General features: G+C 49.7%; 2 protein-coding genes across 2 annotated transcripts; one reads left to right on the top strand and one right to left on the bottom strand.

Moving 5' to 3' along the window:
• Positions 1-7813: 7813 nt before the first annotated feature.
• Positions 7814-8809, top strand: LOC101769289 (glycine-rich cell wall structural protein). Its single transcript, XM_004959139.1, has 2 exons — positions 7814-8006; positions 8136-8809. Exons 1-2 carry the CDS (start codon positions 7814-7816, stop codon positions 8807-8809), a joined length of 867 nt encoding a protein of 288 aa, XP_004959196.1.
• An 8989-nt stretch (positions 8810-17798) lies between these two features.
• Positions 17799-18742, bottom strand: LOC101768875. Its single transcript, XM_004959138.1, has 2 exons — positions 18332-18742; positions 17799-18239 (listed from the first exon to the last, which is right to left on the bottom strand). Exons 1-2 carry the CDS (start codon positions 18740-18742, stop codon positions 17799-17801), a joined length of 852 nt encoding a protein of 283 aa, XP_004959195.1.
• Positions 18743-20310: the final 1568 nt, after the last annotated feature.

Here is a 20310-nt window from a genome sequence, read left to right as displayed (position 1 = left end):
AAGAGGTAGTTAAAACTGGTAAAACCTAGTACCTTAGGGCGTGATTGCAGATTGAGTTGGTCCTGTTTCCTATTCATGTGCTAGTCAGTAACTCACGGCAGGCCCGTGAGGTACTGGTGGGGATTAGCACTGGTGGGGATTAGCACTCGAGGGTCGCAGGAGTTCACAACTGCCATCGTTCTCTAAGGGGACCATTTGCCATATGTGGCTCAACGGGGCATGCATATGTCATGTGTATAGGTCCACCTTGCAAGGTTATAAATCGAATTGATTCACCACCGCTCTCGTGTTAAGAGGACCTTGATCACTGCATCACATCATAGTAAGAAGTGGAATGAAACGAAATGAGAAATGATGTTGATGTTGTCATCTAATCAATTGATTTTTTCCATACTGAAAAGATTTGAAAATGTTGCTCACTTAGAATGGTTAGCTCAACTATAAATTGGATGCTAAAATTTGAAAGTAAGGATCCACTCTTAGTGCTTTTTAGCAAAACAAACCCCTCAGCTAAAAGCCTTTCATACTAGGAGTTGACTAAGTATATACCATAGTCGGGTAAGTCTTACGGAGTATTAGCATACTCAGCCTTGCCTTGTTGTTACTTTTAGGTATTACTGATGAAATGTTAGAGTTGGTTGCCGGTAACCTTGGGATGGCCATTCTTTACCTGAAGGGTGGTCGGTTGAGTGGTCTCCATCCTTTCCTTAAGGTGGTCTCGTGTTGGATGACATGTGGCGGGCTACTCATGTCGTCATGTATTTTTATTCGCGCTTTATTGTATAGATTTCCGCTATGTTTTATTTAAAAACTACGGCTTGTAATTTTTTATGAATTCAAACTTGGTTTGTAAATTAATTATGAACTCTATGTTTGTAATCTGAAATACCATGTTATATCATTTGCGCTCACCTTCGAGTGAGACTTGTTGCATATTGTTCGATCGAGATATTCAGTGGTTGCATCGGGTTTGACTCGACAGGCTGGCGAAATACACCGTTTTAAGTGTGTATGACCGAATTAACCATTAAGATGATGGTTAGCACGCTTAAATCGGTTTAATTTAGGTGGTTCCACCACATATCCCCGATGTGTTTTCTCAGAAAATCATGTATAAGATGGTTGCAGTAGCATAGCATTAGCTTAGCCAATATAGCTCTTAACTAATGATACCCGGGAGAAAAGAAAGACGCCAGCCGCCACTCGCCGGCCTCGCCCTCTCCTGGTTTGCCACCAGACCACCACCGGGTTATCTGGAAGAAGGCGTTGTGATCTCCCTGTTTCAGCAAGGACAGCGAACGATCCTGGGGGGCCATTGATGCCACCACTCGATCGATTTCAGCTCCAGCTAAATAAAGGTCATGCTTTTCTTCCCCCGAATAATAGGTGGAGATCGAGCTGAGGTTAGAGAACGTGACCAGCCCGTGCCACAGCTGGATTCTAATCAAGAGCTGACCGGTGAGAGAGAGCCCATAGATCGATCGACCAATATTTTCTAATCTTTGTTTGATTTTTGGAGCCGTGGTCGACCCTTTTTTCCCTCTTTTGAGCTGGCATCTGTTTCCGGTTAGACACACTATTAAATCACCAAGAGGTACTTGAAACGAATAACGGAATAAGGATACTATAGAGGAGTATGTACGTACTATGTAGTACCGTCTGTTGTAAGGTTGTAAGGTAATGTGTACTACCGAGAGTGAGACTGAAACCATGCATAATGCACTGAACTAGAGTAGCAACTGGCATCTTACATTGAGTCAAGACGCTCCACAGCCTCCACTCCTCCCTCCGATCCTTTGTACATGCAAGTACAGGTAAACTTTGCTGACGAAAACCACTAGGGACACCTCTAGCCAAGCAAAGGACGTACGGGCTCGTATCACTACCTAGCTACGTGCTGCCACAGAACATACAGTGCTAGCTAGCCAGTATTCCCTCTGTTTCAAATTATAGGTCATTTTGATTTTTCTAGATTCATTGATATTATTATGCATCTAGATATACACTATATCTAGGTGCATAGCAAAAATTATGCACCTAGTACTACTGGGGAATCCACATTTAGTACCGGGTCCTAACCCCTTTTAGTACCGGTTGTGCAACCGGTACTGGTAATTCGGTACTAAAGTGGGAGCCTTTAATACCAGTTGAAATAACATGAAGGGTACCTGTCAAACTGATGTATGAGAAAGCACTAAGGTCCATGGACAAGATGATTGATGAGAAGAACATGATGCTTAGGAAGAGGGAAGAGCTGATTGCTACCTTGGACGCAATACTGATCAACAAGAGCAAGGTTATCGAGCAGCTGCACCACCGCCTACACAGCAACTACCACAACCTGCTCCAGCTCCACCTCGGTTCACGCTACTACCATGAGAGAGACTTGGCAGGGAGGCTTCAGCTCGCGTGGGAGCGTTCTGACCGTAGGAGGGAGATGGAGTTGGAATAGTTGAGTGCGTGGGTACCGCGCAGGTACAGGAGGGAGTTCCGTGTGGAGAGTTTCGTACTACCGCCTACCAGGTTGTACACCCAGGCACTACACCCACCAGCCAGGGTTGGTACGGAGGAGATGACTCAAGCCCTGTCTACACTCTCTAAGTTGTACGGAGGAGACCTGTTGGAGCTGCCAGTGTACTCGAACGATGAGTCAGGACCGTGGTGAGGCTCTACCCTCGAGTACCACCCTAGAGACGGAGACGTGGACGACGACGACTTCCCGTGCTCCGACTAAGAGGACCACTTCTGATCTAGAGCTAGGATTGAGTAAGGCTCACCATGATGTCATGATGTTGTAATGTTAGAGACTACCATTCCATGATATCCGATGTATTTGTATGACTACCCTTGTGTAATTTTGAAGGTTTCTGTTGTAGACCTCGAGATACACCTTTTTTATATGGTGCTTTTGCATGAGTGACATAGAGTTTCATGGATGTTATGGTTCTTATGCTTCTTACTGTCTACATGGAATTGCTTGTGTGCTTCAATTTATATTTCTCTTAATAACATAACTAAATAATATTCCAAACAATTCTTCGAGAGTAACCTTTAACTACAATCTCAAATGGAACAAATGTCGGGCTTGGAGAGGATGGGGCAAGTTCACTACGGCGTTTCGCAACCACCACATCTCGGAAGTAGTCATGGAATCGGAAGGCAGAACTGAGAAGAAGTGCCCACACCTTTCAAGCACGGAGAAGAGCTTTAATCTTGGGGACGAGATTCTTGTGAGGGGGGGAGACTGTAACATCCTGCAAAATTTGCATGATGTTTGTTTTTGCAAAAAGTAAAATTTCAAAAAAATTTGTTTGAATTGTGTGAGCCATGAAAATAATTTGCAAATTAAGACTAAAATTTCTCCTACCCAAATTCCTAGTAGATAAAAATTGTGCACTAAAAATATTTTAATTATGGACCTTGCATGAATGAGTTGGATTTTTATTTGGTTTTAATTGGACTTTATTTGGGTGAATTCAACTTTGAATTCTAAATTCAAATTTGAATTAGAAGTCAAAAACTAACTAAACTCCTATTCTAACTTGGGTGAAACCACCCCTCGACCCACAAACCCCACCTACCTACCTCACCTCGCCGGCCTGCCCACCGTTCTGCCCAGGCCGAAACCAACTCACCTCCTACGGCCCAACCACCAGCCTACTAGCCTGCTCCACCGCCTACGCCTACCCCACGCCCACTCTTTCTTTCACTCTCGCCGACAGGTAGGCCCCACCTGTTAACTTTCCCTTCCACCTCGCGCCTCTCCCGCTGACGCCCTGCGCTACGCCGCGCTGCCCCGTACCGCGTCGCTCCCGCTCCACGACAAAGAGGCCACAAGAGCCTTCCAGAACCCCGCTATGCAACCCGTGACCCCGGCGCGCACCAACCCACACCCTAGGAGCCGTCCGATGTGCGCCACGCTGCCCCGCGTACATCCCGAAGATCGCAGGCCGTCCACCTAAGCCCCGGCGCCCTAAACCCTTGCCTCGGCCCTATTAAACCCCCTCCGCTTGCCATGTTCTGACAGCCACTACCCTAGGGGTTCTCCTCATCCACCGCCGCCACTAGATAAGAGGCAGAAAGGGGAAACAGGGAGAAGCCGGAGCAAAGGAAGGGAGCCACCACCGTCAGAATCGCCCATGACACCGCCACCGTCGAGTCGGCGCCCGTGCGACTGCATCAACGACCCCCGCACCCTTCATAGCCTCAACCCCGCCCGGCCTCGCCTCACCACTGCACCAAGCACCGCGCCACCGAGCCTCCAAGGTGAGCCCCTGCCTTCGCCTGGTGCTGCGCCGCTTGCCACCGTAGTCAAGGCCGTGGTCGTGGGAAAATCCACGGACCCGCGCGCCTTGCCTAGTTCTGCCGCCGCGCGCCACCTCTATCCAGCCATCGAGCCGCTTTTTGTGTAGGTGGTAACGCTCGCCACCGCCCCGTACTCGCCGCGAGCCGCCACATCCCTTAGGGAACCCCCCAAGTCACGTTGTTCGCGCCCTGGCGAGCTTTGCCTCGCCGGCCTTGGCCTGCCCACGCGTTAGCGACCCCAATCGCCGCTCCTAGTCACCATCTGACATGCCACCGCTGCCCGCCGGTGTCACTGAGCTCGCCCGCCACCACTAGACCCCGAGGGAACTCCCTGAGCGTTAGTGTGGCCATGAAGTAGCGCCCGTGAGCCAAAATGCGCAATTTTGGTCCTTAGAACGTAGCCTAGAGCATGCGCAGCTAGCTCGCCGGAGCCACCCGAGCGTCGCCGCCTAAAAACCAAGTGCTCAGCTGCCTACCGCCGCCTTTCAACACCCTAGCCTACTTCGTCGGTAAAAGTTAGGGCCAGGTGGCCAATTTTAGGACGTAACTCGCCATAGGGCCACCGGAAGAGCCTTCTCCGATGCGCCCCGGCTGTGGCCATGGCGGAGAGGAGGGGGAAAAGAAACCCCCACTGCCAGCAGCTCTACCGTGGGCACGGTCCACGTGAACCACGGTCTATGGTTCATGGTGGACCGGGTGCCCGAGCCGCACCGTGGACCGCGCCACACGGGAAGCTACACGAAGACGTGGCCATACGGTGCCACAAGGGAAGCCACATGAAGACGTGGCCACATGGGCCACAGAGGATCCATGCCCCAGCCAAGCCCAAGTGGCGCCCACATCGTCGCCGCGTGGACGCCACGTAACCCTAAGCACCGCCCTAAATATAACTAGAAGCCACCTAACGCCCACACGTGGTAGCTTATGTTCCAGCCGTGTGGGCAACACGCAAGCACCACGTAACCCTTAGCGCCAGCCTATAGCCCCCCTAAAGCCACCTAAAGATCACACGTGGCTGCTGACTCGGTAGCCGCGTGGCTAGTGCGTGTGCGCCACCTAAGCATTACAGATAGCCAACAGCCAGCCTAAAGACAACCTATAGCTACCCTATAGCTACCAGGGTGCCATGTCAGCACGTGGGGCCTACTAACCAGTGGACCTGACCGAGTCAACGTTGACATCATCTGGGCCCACTGATGATGTCAGGAAGACGCGTGGCACGCTTTGGTGCTGCCACTTTAGTACCGGTTGGGGGCACCAGCCGGTATTAATGTAGACCCTTTAGTACCGGTTGCTACCCCCAACCGGTAATAAAGGACCTCACACCAACTGGTACTAATGTAGACCCTTTAGAATCGGTTGATGCCCCCAACCGGTACTAAAGGGCCCCACGGACGTCCCCTCGGGGACTATCCGTTAAGCCTGGTACTAATGCTAATATTAGTACCGTGCCCAATTTGAACCGGTGCTGAGGCCGTGGACAAAAGGTCCATTCCCTAGTAATGTAGAAAAGCCAAAACAACCTACAATTTGAAACGGAAGGAGTACGTACATACGGGTGAATCCACCGGTAGTTGTGATTCGAGTCTATAAATTGAACTTGAAACTCGATCGCTTTCCATTCAAAATAAAAAAAGGAGAGAAAAAAAGTAACGCTCCGCCTTATAGCCGCGGTACCCTAGCAACGTCCTGGTCACCCTCATTAACCGCCAGCATACCATGCATTTGCACACGTTACTGCCGTGACCCGACTCCTGATCGAGCCCCGGCCGTGGCCGCTGTACCAACCTTTCCGCTGTGACTGCGACCAAATCAGCCGCGCGCGGAACACGCACGCATATGCACTGTTGCGAGGATGCACGTTAGGTACGTTGCCTGCATGAGTGCATGACTTTGCTTCGATTTGAAGTACACTGGATGCATATGCACGGCAGCCCGCCGACTCGATCTATTCAGCGCTCCCACCCTTATGCAGTAAGGAAGCAAAGCTAACCCAACCGTGCCCGCGCCCGTCTGCCGACTTGTAATTAGCCATTTAATTAGCATTTTCTTTCGATCTGGGATTATCATTTTGATCGTCATCTCCCTCTCCCTATCCCTATCCACCAGCGTCCTCCGACATTATCTCAAGTCGGTGGCACAACGCCGTGACGGCCTCTCAATAGAACTTTGGTAATTAAAACCGTAAAAGCCATACACCAATCTTGGACCTTCACCTCTGTCGTAACCATACCGGAGATAATGCTAGAGTTGCGGAAGGAGCATATATCTTGCATTGACACGAATCATGGGAAGGATCAATCAACTAGCTGGGCGGTCCCAAAATCCAAGTGTTTGTGCAGTATGGATAAGTCCTTGTTTACTTGGGAAGTTGGGAGGTGCCAAATTGGCATTTTGCCATAAATGCGACACTGTAGCGTTTCGTTTGTATTTGTGAATTATTATCCAAATATTGACTAATTAGGCTCAAAAGATTCGTCTCGCAAAGTACAACAAAATTGTGTAATTAGTTTTTGATTTCGTCTACATTTAGTACTCCATGCATGTACCGCAAGTTTGATGTGATGGGGAATCTTCTTTTTGCATAGTGTCAAAGTTGGGAGTTTTGTGGGAAGTAAACAAGGGCTAAATTGCATCGAGGCATATGCACATCATTCACACATGACACGTTACCGTGCATGGAGCTACTTTAGCTAGCCATGGATGTAAACTGCCATGTCTGGTTTTCAGATGACGCGGGAGCGCGCCTGCGCGGGCGACACTGGAGTACCGAACAACCACATCATCTTGCGTGTACAGCCACGCTTTACACACAAGCAAAAATGACCACGAGTTTCATGTAAAAAAAAAATTCGGCAGCGTTCCGGCTTAGCTGCATCTAGAAACCACGAAACAAGTCCATATATATATTTGCAGTCTGAAAATTCCCTCGTGCCAATGGGGTCACATAGACATTAGCTGACACTACAAATCGATGTGAACATTTCGATGTGCACAGTACGTCTTCTGCAGGCTGGTCGATCCCATGCATTACTTCTTTGTTGGTGTGCATGCACATGCACGCGTCGCCGATGGCCAAACTCGCCGAAGACGAGTCCGTGACAGTTTTAATGGAAAAGCCGTGTAGCAGTGCCCTTCTTCTCCATCCATCCCATCTCCATCTGCCACTTTGTCGATCGATCGTGTCCTTCTTCCACATTGCGCCAGCGCAGTAACCCTCTTTACTCCTCTCCCTCATCCACCCGTCCATCCACCCCTCCTTTATTGCGCCACCGCCATGGCCACCGTCCTCCCCCACCACATGGCCAGTCCAGTGCACAGCACTGGTAACCATCACTTAATGCTGCTCAGCTTTCAGCTCCCTCCCTAGCGTGTAGCTTCACTGCACTGCCACTGCGGCTACGGCTATATAACCCGCCGAGCTCCGAGCCCACTGCACTGCACCGCAACGGGCTCACCCAGAAGCTTCTTCTTCCTGTTGAGTAGAGCTAGCTGCTAGGAGCGAGCCATGGGAAGCAAGGGAGTGGCGCTCGCGCTGCTGCTCTGCCTGAGCAGCGCGGCCGTGGTCGCGTGGGCGCGCCCGGTCGCCACCGCCAAGGACGCCGCCGCCAACGAGAAGTTCCTCTTCCTCAAGAAGCACTTCGGCAAGGGCCTCGGAGGTGGGCTCGGGAAGGGCGGCGGCCTGGGAGGCGGCGGCGGAGGCGGGTACGGCGGAGGTGGTGGTGGAGGCGGCGGCTACGGCGGAGGAGCCGGCGGCGGGTTTGGCGGAGGCAGCGGCGGCGGGCTGGGCGGTAGCGTTGGCCACGGCATCGGCGGTGGGTTTGGCAAAGGTGGCGGTCTCGGCGGCGGTGTCGGGCACGGCATCGGCGGTGGGTTCGGCAAGGGTGGTGGCCTCGGCCATGGCATCGGTGGCGGGTATGGCAAAGGTGGAGGCCTTGGCGGCGGGATCGGCCATGGCGTTGGCGGTGGGTACGGCAAAGGTGGCGGGCTTGGAGGCGGGATAGGCCACGGCATCGGCGGTGGCTACGGGAAGGGTGGCGGCCTCGGCGGAGGAATCGACCATGGGATCGGTGGCGGCTACGGGCAAGGCGGTGGCCTTGGCGGCGGCGTTGGCCCCGGCATCGGCGGCGGCGAAGGTGGTGGCTACGGAAAGGGCGGCGGTCTCGGCGGCGGGTACGGCAAGGGTGGCGGGCTCGGCGGCGGCATCGGCCATGGCATCGGTGGAGGCTACGGCAAGGGCGGCGGCCTTGGCGGTGGGATCGGCCACGGCGTCGGGGGCGGCTTCGGCAAGGGCGGCGGCCTTGGCGGTGGGATCGGCCACGGCGTCGGGGGCGGCTTCGGCAAGGGCGGTGATCTTGGCGGCGGAGGTGGTTACGGCGGTGGTGGCGGCGGCGGCGGCGGCGGCGGCTTCGGCAAGGGTTTCGGCTTCGGATTCGGCAACGGTGGCGGTGGCGGCGGCGGCGGAGGCATTGGTGTTGGCGGAGGCATTGGTGGCCACCACTGATAGTGATACGTCGGCACGCGTTTTCTGCAGTTGTATCACTCGAGGTCTCAAGCTCTATCTACACGGTGCCTCAGATCGTTAGGGATTGTGAGCGTTTGCACCTCTGGGTTGGATTTTGTTGTGTACTTGTGTGCGTCCTCTTTGTTTGGAGAGGTCTGTTCGTGCATTATATCTTGTCATTAAATTCCGGTGATGGTGATACTCCAATCACAATATATGTACTTACTCCGTGTAACGCTCCCTGAATGATTCGACGACGAATATAAAGCTTGTTTAGTCCTCTTTTCCCAACTTTGATACTATGCAAAAAGAAGATTTCCCATCACATCAAACTTGCGGTACATGCATGGAGTACTAAATGCATGGAGTACTAAATATAGACGAAATCAAAAACTAATTGTACAGAAAACTAATTGTACAGTTTTGTTGTACTTTGCGAGACGAATCTTTTGAGCCTAATTAGTCAATATTTGGACAATAATTCACAAATACAAACGAAATGCTACAGTTGTGCATTTATGACAAAATGTAAATTTTGCCACTATCAATTTCGAAACTAAACAAGGGAAACTAAACAAGGCCTAAATGAAGATTGAATGATGCGTACGCCCATCAGTCATGACGGCACCGTGCTAAATTGATGCAGAGAGCTCGGACATAGTCCCTGCAGTAACATCCGTGTATTCTCAGTAGTCAGTACATTTCTCGCGAGATCGTGTTTATTTTCAGTTCGAATCGCGGATCAACGGATCAAATTGACTTTGCGGTCTCATCCGAGCGGTCCTGTTTTCAGTTTGAAAAGGATTGATGGATGACGGATGAAATTGAGGGGCTATTTGGTTTCTGTCGCATCCAAATTTTGATACTAATTAGAAGTATTAAATATATACTAGTAAAAGTACCCGTGCGTTGCTACGGCGAAACGATTGGCGCGCAATGTTTTTTATCGTGTCATGTAGCGCACCACATTTCTCCCGATCCGACCAAGCCCCGACCCCTACCCATGGCTGCGCTACCCATGGCACGCCACTGTCGCGGGCCCACTTCGCTCCGCTTCTGCCATCTAGTTAGCCCCGCGCCTACCCTCTACCTCTCTAATCCTCACCGCCGGCTCTTCGGGATCCAGGTCAGATCCGTGATGTAGTGGCCTGTTAGCTTTCCACCGTTCAAAGTGGGCAGTGATCGCTGCTCTGTGAAGCCAGCCTCACGTCATTCATGCTACATCAGGTCCAATGAAGCCCCCACTTCAGGTCCAGTGAAGCCCGAGCTTTCACTTGGGCTGCACAAACCACTACAACTTGGAACGGGCAAGGCCAGCAAGGGCACACCACAGACTTAAGCTTAGAGTCCACACCAAACATCCATACCACTTAATGCCCCCACTTGGGTTACAAGCCCGCGCAACCAAGCTCGACGAGGATGGCTTGCGAGGACGAACATTTAAGCCGGTGCGGGACTGTTTTGGATGGCGAGGTGGTACTAATCTAAGGAATGGGAAAATTATAGGTGATCATATATTGGGAATTTTTTCTCTCCGTCCGGGATGGGCCACCGCCTTTTCTGTTTTGAAAAACAAAAAAAAGGGAGGCTATTCGTTGTTGTGCGAGTCTTGATAGCTTGCAAGCTTCTTGCTTCCCCTACTCGCGTTGCACGGTTCACTTTCACGCATCAGCTCATCTACGACACGGCTAATCACGAACGCCTCAATGATGGTCCGGTCAAAAGACCGTGTGTTTAATTGTTGAGCACGGATCGCTGTGCCGGTTAGCATCAATCGGTAATTCGGTATAGAGTATAATAGCAGCACGTCGTCGTCACCGAACGCGGCACGGCTTTCTGTTAGCACTAAACAATGCTCCCCAAACCTCCGCCCCTTGCTGCCACGTCCGCGCTGCAGGGTCCTTCCCCATGCCTCAGCGACGCGCTGCCGGAGTCGACCGAGCCTGCGCCTGCGTTCCCGCCCGCCGAGCTCCGCGCTCCTCAACGGGCACCACCTCAGGGAGCAGGACTGGGTGTTCCGCGTCATGGTTGTTTTTTTCTCCAGTAGAAAATTCTACCTTATCCTATCCGTTTCTCCCTTTCCTGGACCCGTACATCTCTATCCTCCGCCGCGCAACCTGTGGGTCTGCTCATCCCTGCCGCTACGCCCGCGCCCTCGCCATTCTTCTCTATCCCTGCTGCGCAGCTCCTCCGCGACCCTGCTCTAGTCGCACCGTGCTGCGCCTCCACCGTTCTTCTCCATCGCCATGCCGCATCTCCGCCCGCCTGCATCTCGGCTGCGTGCTCCGCCGGACCTCGCCGTCGAGCAGCACGGGCAGCGGCGCGCCCCCCTCTTCGGCCGCTGGGGCGCTCAATCCCCTTCATCGCCTCTGTTTTAAGAAAGGAGAAGCGTTTCCCCCTTTAACCCCCTCCCTTCCCTCCTTTTTTCACCCAAGGCCCCTCTCTCTCTCTTCAAAATTGGATTGTGGGTTGATTACTGAAAACTTGAAGGGCTTTTTCGTAAAATAACCACGACGGTTGAAGGATTGAAAGAAACATCCTCTCTTTAATATTAGGTATAGATTAATTACAAAATTAATTGTATAAATGAAGATTAATTCGCAAGATGAATCTATTAAGCTTAATTAGTCTAGTAAGTATAGGCTAATCATGGATTAATTAGGCTTAATAGATTCGTATCGTGAATTAGCCACAATTTATGCAATTAGTTTTATAATTAGTTCACGTTTAGTCCTTCTAATTGGTATGCAAACATTCGATGTGACCTAGACTAAAAATTAGTCCATGGATCCAAGCAAAAAAGAAAACTAACATTGTACAACGGATTTTCATGGCTTGAGGAAAAAGTCATGATAGTGTTTCATCATCTTTGGCTCGATAGAGTTTCTGCTCCTTCCAAAATGGCTTCGGCTCTAGCTTCTTTGGAGGAGTGACTTCTCGAGTGGAGCTGAAGCCGTTTTGCAAAATATTTGGTAAACAGCTTCTCAATGATAATATTGGTAATTTTATGATCACTTAATGCTTGGAGAGAGAGGAGAAGCCGGTGAAGCCACTTTTTTAGCTCCTCCTCTCTAGTGTAAGTAGTTTTGCGGCTTCTCCCCGGCTTCGGTGGTGGAGCCATTTTAAAATTACTCCTTTGGTAGGACTTCATCAAAATCGGTAGAGAAGCACTTTGAGAAGCCCTACCAAACGGGCTTGTATCTGCCCCTCTTCACTCTTCAGTATGACGCAACATCGAGTGACTGAGCTGGAGCTGAAGCAACCTAGCTGCCACTTTCGCGATCCTTATCGGAGATTGGCCCTAAGAGGAAGCTTTTGCTCGTTCAACGAGCCGATGACGAAGATGTTGGAACGCTATATACCTTCTCGGAGGTGTCCATCGATAGGCCTCAGTCCCCGAATGATGCGAGATCTTCCTAGGTGAAAACCTGACCGCACTGGTCAGACAATGGCGGTGCCGATGGTGTCCTGCTCTTGTTGGTCGGCTCCTACCTTTGGAAGAAGATGAAAAAAAAAGAAAAAAAATTGTGGTCTTCGCGTGAGGCATCGTCTCGAAATCTCTCACCTCTCCTCGGCTCCTACCTTTGGAAGAAGATGAAAAAAAAAAAAAATTGTGGTCTTCGCGTGAGGCATCGTCTTGAAATCTCCTGCCTCTCCTCAGCTCCTACCTTTGGAAGAAGATGAAAAAAAAAGAAAAAAGAAAAAATTGTGAGTTCTGCGCGTGCCCAATGATCCAGGTTTGGCCAGGCAGCGAGGCTTCCTGGGTTGGCATGTTCTTGGTGGCAGTGTTGTTCCATTGCAGAGTTTGGCGGAGGTTCACCTGCGGGTAGTGCTGCGATAAAGCGAGGTTGTGGTGCTTGGGTTATTTGCTTGGCGTTGTGGTCTAGTTGATGTCCCAATCCAATCATCCATGTTGTACTGTTGTAGATTGAGTTGAGTGGAGTAGTGCGATTTGTTGTGCAGCGTGAGTTGATGTTCAAATTCAACCGCCCGGAGTTTATTTGTCAGAGTCTGAGTTGAGTAGTATTACGGCGTTATGCAGCTCATGTTGATGTCCCAATCTAACCAGTCAAGGTTGATGGTTGTACTATCCAATCTAGATTTATTCTTATTTTTAATACAATCGGCAGCTCTTCTGGTTCGTAAAAAAAAGAAGTCCTCAGCTGCTCTCGTGGCTCACTGACCGGTGGCGCGCAGCGCAAGGGTTTGGTGGCCAATGTGTAGCCCGATCAGAGGCCCTGCAATGAGGCCCACACAGTTTCATAGTACTGGCCTATTTGGTCAACTGTTTGTGGCCCAAATGAAAATTATTGGCTCGTGATGGCACTCTGCGAAACTGATGAAGAGAGCTCGGACAGGAATAAGCTTCAAGAAGGAAAAAAAAGATATTCATGACGTAGCGTCAAGGGACTGAGCTAACCATGTTTTGCGTTGTTCATATACACCTGCTACGTACCCAACCAAACAAAAACAGAATTGTTCAAGGGCGGGCCTGTGACTAGGGCCACCTGGGCTGTGACCCTAGTCGTGGCAGTAACCACCAGCACCGCGCTTTGTTTTGATCCAGAAAAAAAAAGCCCAGTTCACAGGGCACGGCTCGTTCCACTCGTCCTCCTCACCTGTCGCCCCCACCACACTGGCACCTGGTGGTTGGTGCTGCCGCCACCGCCGCCTGGTGCGTCGGCTGCCAAAGGCCTCGCGAACAGGCCAGCCGCGCCAAAGCAGCCACCGCTGTTCTCTCTCACTTTCTCTCTGCGGCTCGGCTCAGCCCCTCGGCTCTCAGGCTCTCGGCCGTTGATGTGACCGTTAGCGCTTGGCTTGCTCGTCAGCTACGGCCTCCAGCTGTGAGGTAATTTCTTGATTTGTTTTGTTTACCTCTGGTGAGATTCAGGTGTATTAGGATTCAGATTTTAGTGGCAGCAATCGGTCATGAAGAAATTTAGACAAACAGAGGGGAATTTTGACGCAGCAACAGCCATCAATGATTGAGCTACTGGTCCATGTAGCAATGAAAATGGGCGGGAAAACCCCTTTCCTGTTTCCGCTCTCGCACTTCATCGTCGAGATCGGGAGCGGGAGTAGGAGTAGGACAGCCGGGAGCGGAAATGGAAGCAGGTTATACGGGTGTGCGGAAACGAACCAATACGGTCGGAAACTCGACGTAAATGGATGGAAACTGAGAACTTTAGTTAGGACACACATACCACACTAACCATCAACAAGGCTCAAGTGACCCCTATATGTATGCCAATTTTTCTCTATGTGGAACAATGTATGGTTCAAGCATTCAGCACATGTATGTGCATGTTCAGACTACTAGGGATTCCACGTTTAGCACCGGTTCGGAACTCCCCTCTAGTACCGGTTGTGCAACCGGTATTGGCAATTCGGTACTAGAGGGGGGTCCTTTAGTACCAGTTGAAATAACCGGTACTAAAGAGTATTAAAAAATTAAAAAAATTGAATCCCCACCAGGTCCCGCCGGCCCCCGCCCCCCGTCGCCCCACCGCCGCCCTACCGCGGCCCCATCCGCTGCCCGCTGCCGACCCTGCCCTCGCCGCCCTTACCGCCGGCCCCCGCCTCCCGCCGCCCCTCTACCCCCGTCGTTCCCGCGGGCCCTCCGCCGCCCGCCCACGCCTCCCCGTCGTCCCGGCGCCCCCTCCGCCCACCGCCCTACCACCCCTACATCCCCGCCGGCCCCTCTCCCCGGCACCCGCCCCGTCGTCGGCCCCCGCCATCCTCGGCCACCTGCCCACCGCTCCCACCCGCCTGCCGCCGCTCCTTGCCTCAGGCACGAGGTGAGGGGCGAGCGGAGGGGGGAGGAGAGGGGAGGTCGGGAAGGGAGGGAAGGGGTGGGTGGAGGAGAAGGAGGGGGAAGAAGGAGGAGGCGCAGTGAGAAGGAGGGGGAAAGAGAGGATAAGGCGTTGAGGGGCAAGGCGAGTAGTCGCTGAGGATAAGGCGTGAGGGGCCGGTGAAAATAAAAAAAGTAGCATGCAGATCGGAGGGATGCTTTAGTACCGGGTGGAGGCTCCACCCGGTACTAAAGGAGGTTACGGGAGCCTCCTCGGGAACTATCCAATAGGCCCGGTATTAAAGGTCACATTAGTACCGAGCCAAAATGTAACCGGTACTGAGTCTCGGGAGGAAAGGTCCATTCCCTAGCAGTGCCAGGCACTAACAGAGAAGAAACTGCTAGGCACTAACAGAGAAGAAATCGTGCTAATTACTATAGCGGTCTCTGCATCAAATGACAAGCCGTTTGCCTAGGCTGGTCTCTAGGACTACGGTATGGCTGCCGCCACCGCTGCATTTTTCAAGATTCGCAGCTCCGAAGCTCACAAATCCTCCTGTTACCCTACCAGCAGCGTGACAGCCTCGACCCCGACCCACGGCCCCGACCCTGGCGTGCGCAACGCCGCCCCAACCCCGACCCCGACGAACCGCAGCAGCACGTCCCGATGTGTGGAGGGGGCACGACCATGGGGCACTGGAGGCGCGGCTCAGGGCAGCGCGCCGCCGGCACGGCCCCGTAGGTAGTAGCATGGCACCAACAGGCGGCGGAGGCGCAGCTCAGCGGATTGTGGCGGTGCGGCTGTGGTCGTGGCGCCTGAGCGGGAGTCGGACTGAGCCTGAGGTGGCGCGGGTGGTGAAGGTCTGAAAGATAAGGTTAGGGTTAGCTGTTGGGCTATAGTTAGCTGATGGGTTGAATATTCGGGTCAAATCCGGGTTAAATCTGGGTCCATCCTGATCAAATACGGGACCTCGGGAATCTGACCGAGATCAATCCTCCCCCGTTTCCATCCTGCTCCCGCAACCCGTCGACCCGTGACCCATCCCGAACACGGATTTTTTCGGAAAAATGAAAATGGGCGTGCTAAATGTGAAAAACGGGGTGGGTTGGGATGGGACTTTATCCGTCCGTGTTCAACCTTAGGTCTATGTCATTGTTAATCTGATATTTATTTATTGTCCTTAATTTCAATCTTGTTGTATGCTTATTTTCATTTTTCAACTAAACCTACAGATGAATGGTGGTGGACGGATGGCTGCAGTGCTCCACATTTGCAAAAGCTTGCAGTTTCTGTCTTGGACTAGACTTGCAGTGCATACTGCCTCCGTCCCAAATTACTATTCGTTTTGAATTTTCCTGGATACATAGCTTTTACTATGCATCCAGATATATATTATGTCCACATATGTAGCAAAAGCTATGTATCTAGAAAAACCAAAATGAATAGTAATTTGGGACGAGCACTGCAATTTTGGAAGGGCTCCCTTGGTAGGGAGGATGGCGCGTGTCTCACAGTACATGATCCCACCGCCGATCCACCGAAACGAGAGGGCTGCAGATAGCTTCATCTCCAACACACGGGCCCCTCGAGGAGTTGGAGCAGAGTGGATCGTGTCCAGGAGCGGTTTCTCTGAGTCTGCACCTGGAGCCACACCCTCTACCAACTTGACCGACACATGGCCCATGGAGGTCAGAGACCTGGCCACACCTGGCTTGGTGGGACGAAGCAGGTAAGGGCATGTTTGGTTTCTTGGAGGAGGGTAGCCTGGGTAGTACCAGCCAGCCAGGCTCCCTACAACCAGGTCGGGTGCATGCAAGGGGCAGTGTTTGGTTGACTGTATGCAATGAGCTAGGCTATTCAGAGATAGTGTTTGGTTGCCTAGATGTACTCCAAATTTGAAAAATTAGATGCAGGGTAGTTTGTTTGGTTAGCTGCATACAACAAGTTAAGATTATCTCCTGCATGTAGTGGTAAGAATACCACCATCTTATCCAGCACAAGGAGGCAAAATATGCATGCCACCATAACTGAAATTACATCAACTTGCAAACATAACTGAAATTACATCAACTTGCAAACTAAAAAGGCAATGATTAAGAACTGAACAACTATTATTACATCTTTAATATGCCACAATTTCATCTTCTTCAGATTAGGTGCAACAGGTTCAGGTGGAGTTGGTTTCACCTCTTTGTTTTGAGGACCATCGAAGGCTGCAAATGCTTCTTCACTTGACTTGTATTTTTTGTGGCAAACACCCTTGTAGCCATTGACCTGAGCATGGGCATCAACCTAGTTGGAGAAATCTCCAGGTTGTTGGCCAACATGAACAACATACCAAGCCATAGCTATCTACAATTCATAAAACATTAGTAAAGTATATAAATATAAAGATGCATATGATAGACATGTGCTTAGGTTAGAAAGGACCACATCATAAGAGTAATATGACTGGCAATGAAACATGAATTGAGGTTCAAGATTCATTGAACAAAAAGAAATAAGGAAAACATAGCATATCGTAAGAGTAATATGATTGGTAATGAAACATGAATTTAGGTTCTCAGCTTCATTGAACAGCAAGTAATTAGGAAAAAATAAGCATATCATCATTGGCATGGCGACATGTGCTCAGGTTAGAAAGGACCACATCATAAGAGTAATATGATAGGCAATAAAATAGCAAGATTCATTGAATAGCAAGAAATCATGAAGAATAAGCATATCATCATTGGCATGGAGACATGTGCTTAGAAAAAAATACCCAACAACATAGCCAAATAGACACATGCTCAGGCAGGTTCACAACAACAGAATATGAGATGAGTTCATAGCAACATCATCACAACACAGTAGCACAACAGGTTGTGGATGGTTAGCAGTAATAAGGTTGCAGTTCTATAGTGGCACAATCTAAGTCATTAACTATATACTAGAGTTAGCCATATAGTTAGGAGATAGGATCAACTCAACTGTCCAAAAGAATGCAGGGTCATGTCAACTGCACAAAAGACCACCAGAGCAGGAAGGTATGCACAAAACAAGCCACCATTGCACCAGATCATCCAATAGAGGATCACTACACAAAAGAGGGATCAACCACCATGCATAGGCTCTCACATGTATTAGTTTTTGGCCAAAAAGGTCCTCAGCCAAAGAACACAGTGAGAGTCAGTCATCTTCACAAAAGCAGATCCCTAGACCTTGTTGTCAAGAAGGTGATCATATGCAACCATCAGAGCTTCATCACTGAACCCAGGCATGAACATGAGTGCACCATACAACTCAGGGTGGGAATCCTCAACCTTGGTAGAACTTATAGCATCTGCAACATTGTTCACTGCATCAGTCATGCTAGTAAACACAAGGACATCCTCCTCTGACAGCATGCACCTCTTTCTCTTGCTTCCAACAGCTTCTTTTGACTTGGTTCCATCAGCTGCCTCAGTCTTTCCACTCTTCAGCTCCTCAGGTGACTCATTCTTGAGTGAGCTCTCAGCAAAGTCAGAAGGACTACTAAGAGCCTCATTTGACCCCATAGCATACTTGCCTATTGCCTGACCATTACCAAAGATGATCATCATCTGCTGGTAGTGATGAATTGGCTTGTTCAGGTACTCAGCATCCTTGGGGTGTGCCTGCCATTACACCAACTTAAGTTAGAAACCTTAAATGATAAACATTGATGAAAGGAAATAGCATGAACAAAGTAAATGATCATTGAACAAACCTTGATGTGTCCATTGTAGTTCTCCTCCTTAAGTACAATCATGGAATTGTCCTCATCCCACAAAGCTCCACTCAACTCTCTCAGCTTTGAGATTCTAATCCACCTCTGCCTCCACTTCCTCAAGTGGTTGTACACTTGTGTGCTAGTGACATCATTGCCACTGAACTCCTGAAGAGCCTTGGCAACCTGGTTAAGGTGGACTTTTTTGAATGCTTTATCAGTCCTGACACCAGTTGAAATCAGCTGGCACATGCGGCGAAGGATAAATCCAGACATCACATCTGTCCACCTCATAGCAGATGTCTGCTGAGCACCAGCAGCACCAGCACGAACAACCCCAACAGGCACATCAACACTAGGGAACACAAGCTCATCAGCAGTAAGGATCTCAACATTCATCTCCTCAGCCATTTCCTATTTTCAGTTGCCACACCCCTACTCAGAAACAAAAATGAATAATTGGTGAAACATCATTGCATGTGCCATCTGGCCTATGTCATCAAAATGCATTGCACTCAAGAAAAAAATAGGAGTAGCAGGGAATAAAAAATTCATCATTGCACATGTCTCCAGCCTCAGTTCAAGTGTAGTATCAGGGAATAAAAATTCATCACTGCACATGTCTCAAGCCTTAGTTCAAAAGAAGTATCAGGGAATAAAAAAAATTATCACTGCAAACGTCTCAAGCCTTAGTTCTAGTGTAGTATCAAAATTGGTGTAACATCATTGCACATATCCAATGCCTTAGCTATATTGTATAATGAAATAAGTAAAATCATTATTGCAATTGTTCAATGCCTCAGTTTAGAAATAAACAATATTGTTCAACATAGATAGAATACAAAACAGGTACATCTTAGATGTGAGAGTTGCCCCTATTGGACCACATGTGATTAGCCCATTCATCCCTAGTTTGAGCGCAAACAGCATTGTCATCCATCTGGACCCCATGTCTAGGACTTGCATTGTTGTTGGGCACCCAAGAGAACTCAGCAGAAACTACCTCATCAACCCCATGCCCAAGTATCCAATTATGCAATAGGCAGCAAGCAAGTACTAACTTCACTTGTGTCTTGAAGGGATGAAATGGTTTATTATCAATGGTGCGAAAACAATTCTTCAAAGCACCTAAAGCCCTTTTAACATAAACTCTTAGACTTGAATGTCTCAAATTAAACAACTCCCTTGGGTTGGTTGGGTAGTTCCAACCACCATACTCTTTGAGATGGTAACTAGTGCCACGATAAGGAGGAAGGAATCCAGGATGACATGAATATTCAGCATCTACTAAGTAAAAATTTTCCAATAATAAGTACAGATATGCATTAAGTCCATTGTTATGAAGTTACAGATTTTATTTAGGTATCCAATTCATCTAATTACCTAGTGCAACCCTTAACCCATCCTCCGCTCTAGTGCATCAACAAGAACAGTAGCATCATGAGCCGACCCCTCCCAACCAGCTAGGACATAAGTAAATTTTAGATCAAAGTCAACAACAACAAGAACATTTTGTGTGGGGTAGTGCTTCCTTCCCCTAAATGTTGCTTGCATCTTGGCTGGCACTCTAGCATAGACATGACTTGCATCTATTGCCCCAACACAGTCCTACATGAACACCCAATAAATGCTTGTTACATGATATGCACCCAAGTATGCAGCAACAACCTACAAACTACATGACAAATTGATTACCTTGAAATATGGGTACCATCTTGGGCTATTGATTATCTTAAGTGGTGTCTCATTAGATGGAGCTCTAATCATGTCTTGCCTAAGTTCCCCAATAGCATACAAGACCTCCTTGAAATATCTATGCACTGTTTCTATTGACTTTCTCCAGTTTTGGTGAATAACTCTAAAGCGTTGGTTGTGGTCAACAATACGAAGAAACATTGCTACTTGCTCTTCAACACTACTATGTAAGCTATATGTCAGCAAATTCCTTTCCCTAAGCAAGTTGCATAGTCTAAAAAAAG

Source organism: Setaria italica, chromosome II (genome assembly GCF_000263155.2).
Source record: "Setaria italica strain Yugu1 chromosome II, Setaria_italica_v2.0, whole genome shotgun sequence".
NCBI classification, from domain to species: Eukaryota; Viridiplantae; Streptophyta; class Magnoliopsida; order Poales; family Poaceae; genus Setaria; species Setaria italica.
The sequence above is the reverse complement of the archived record's forward strand: the minus strand, read 5'-3'. Positions and strand labels throughout refer to the sequence as shown.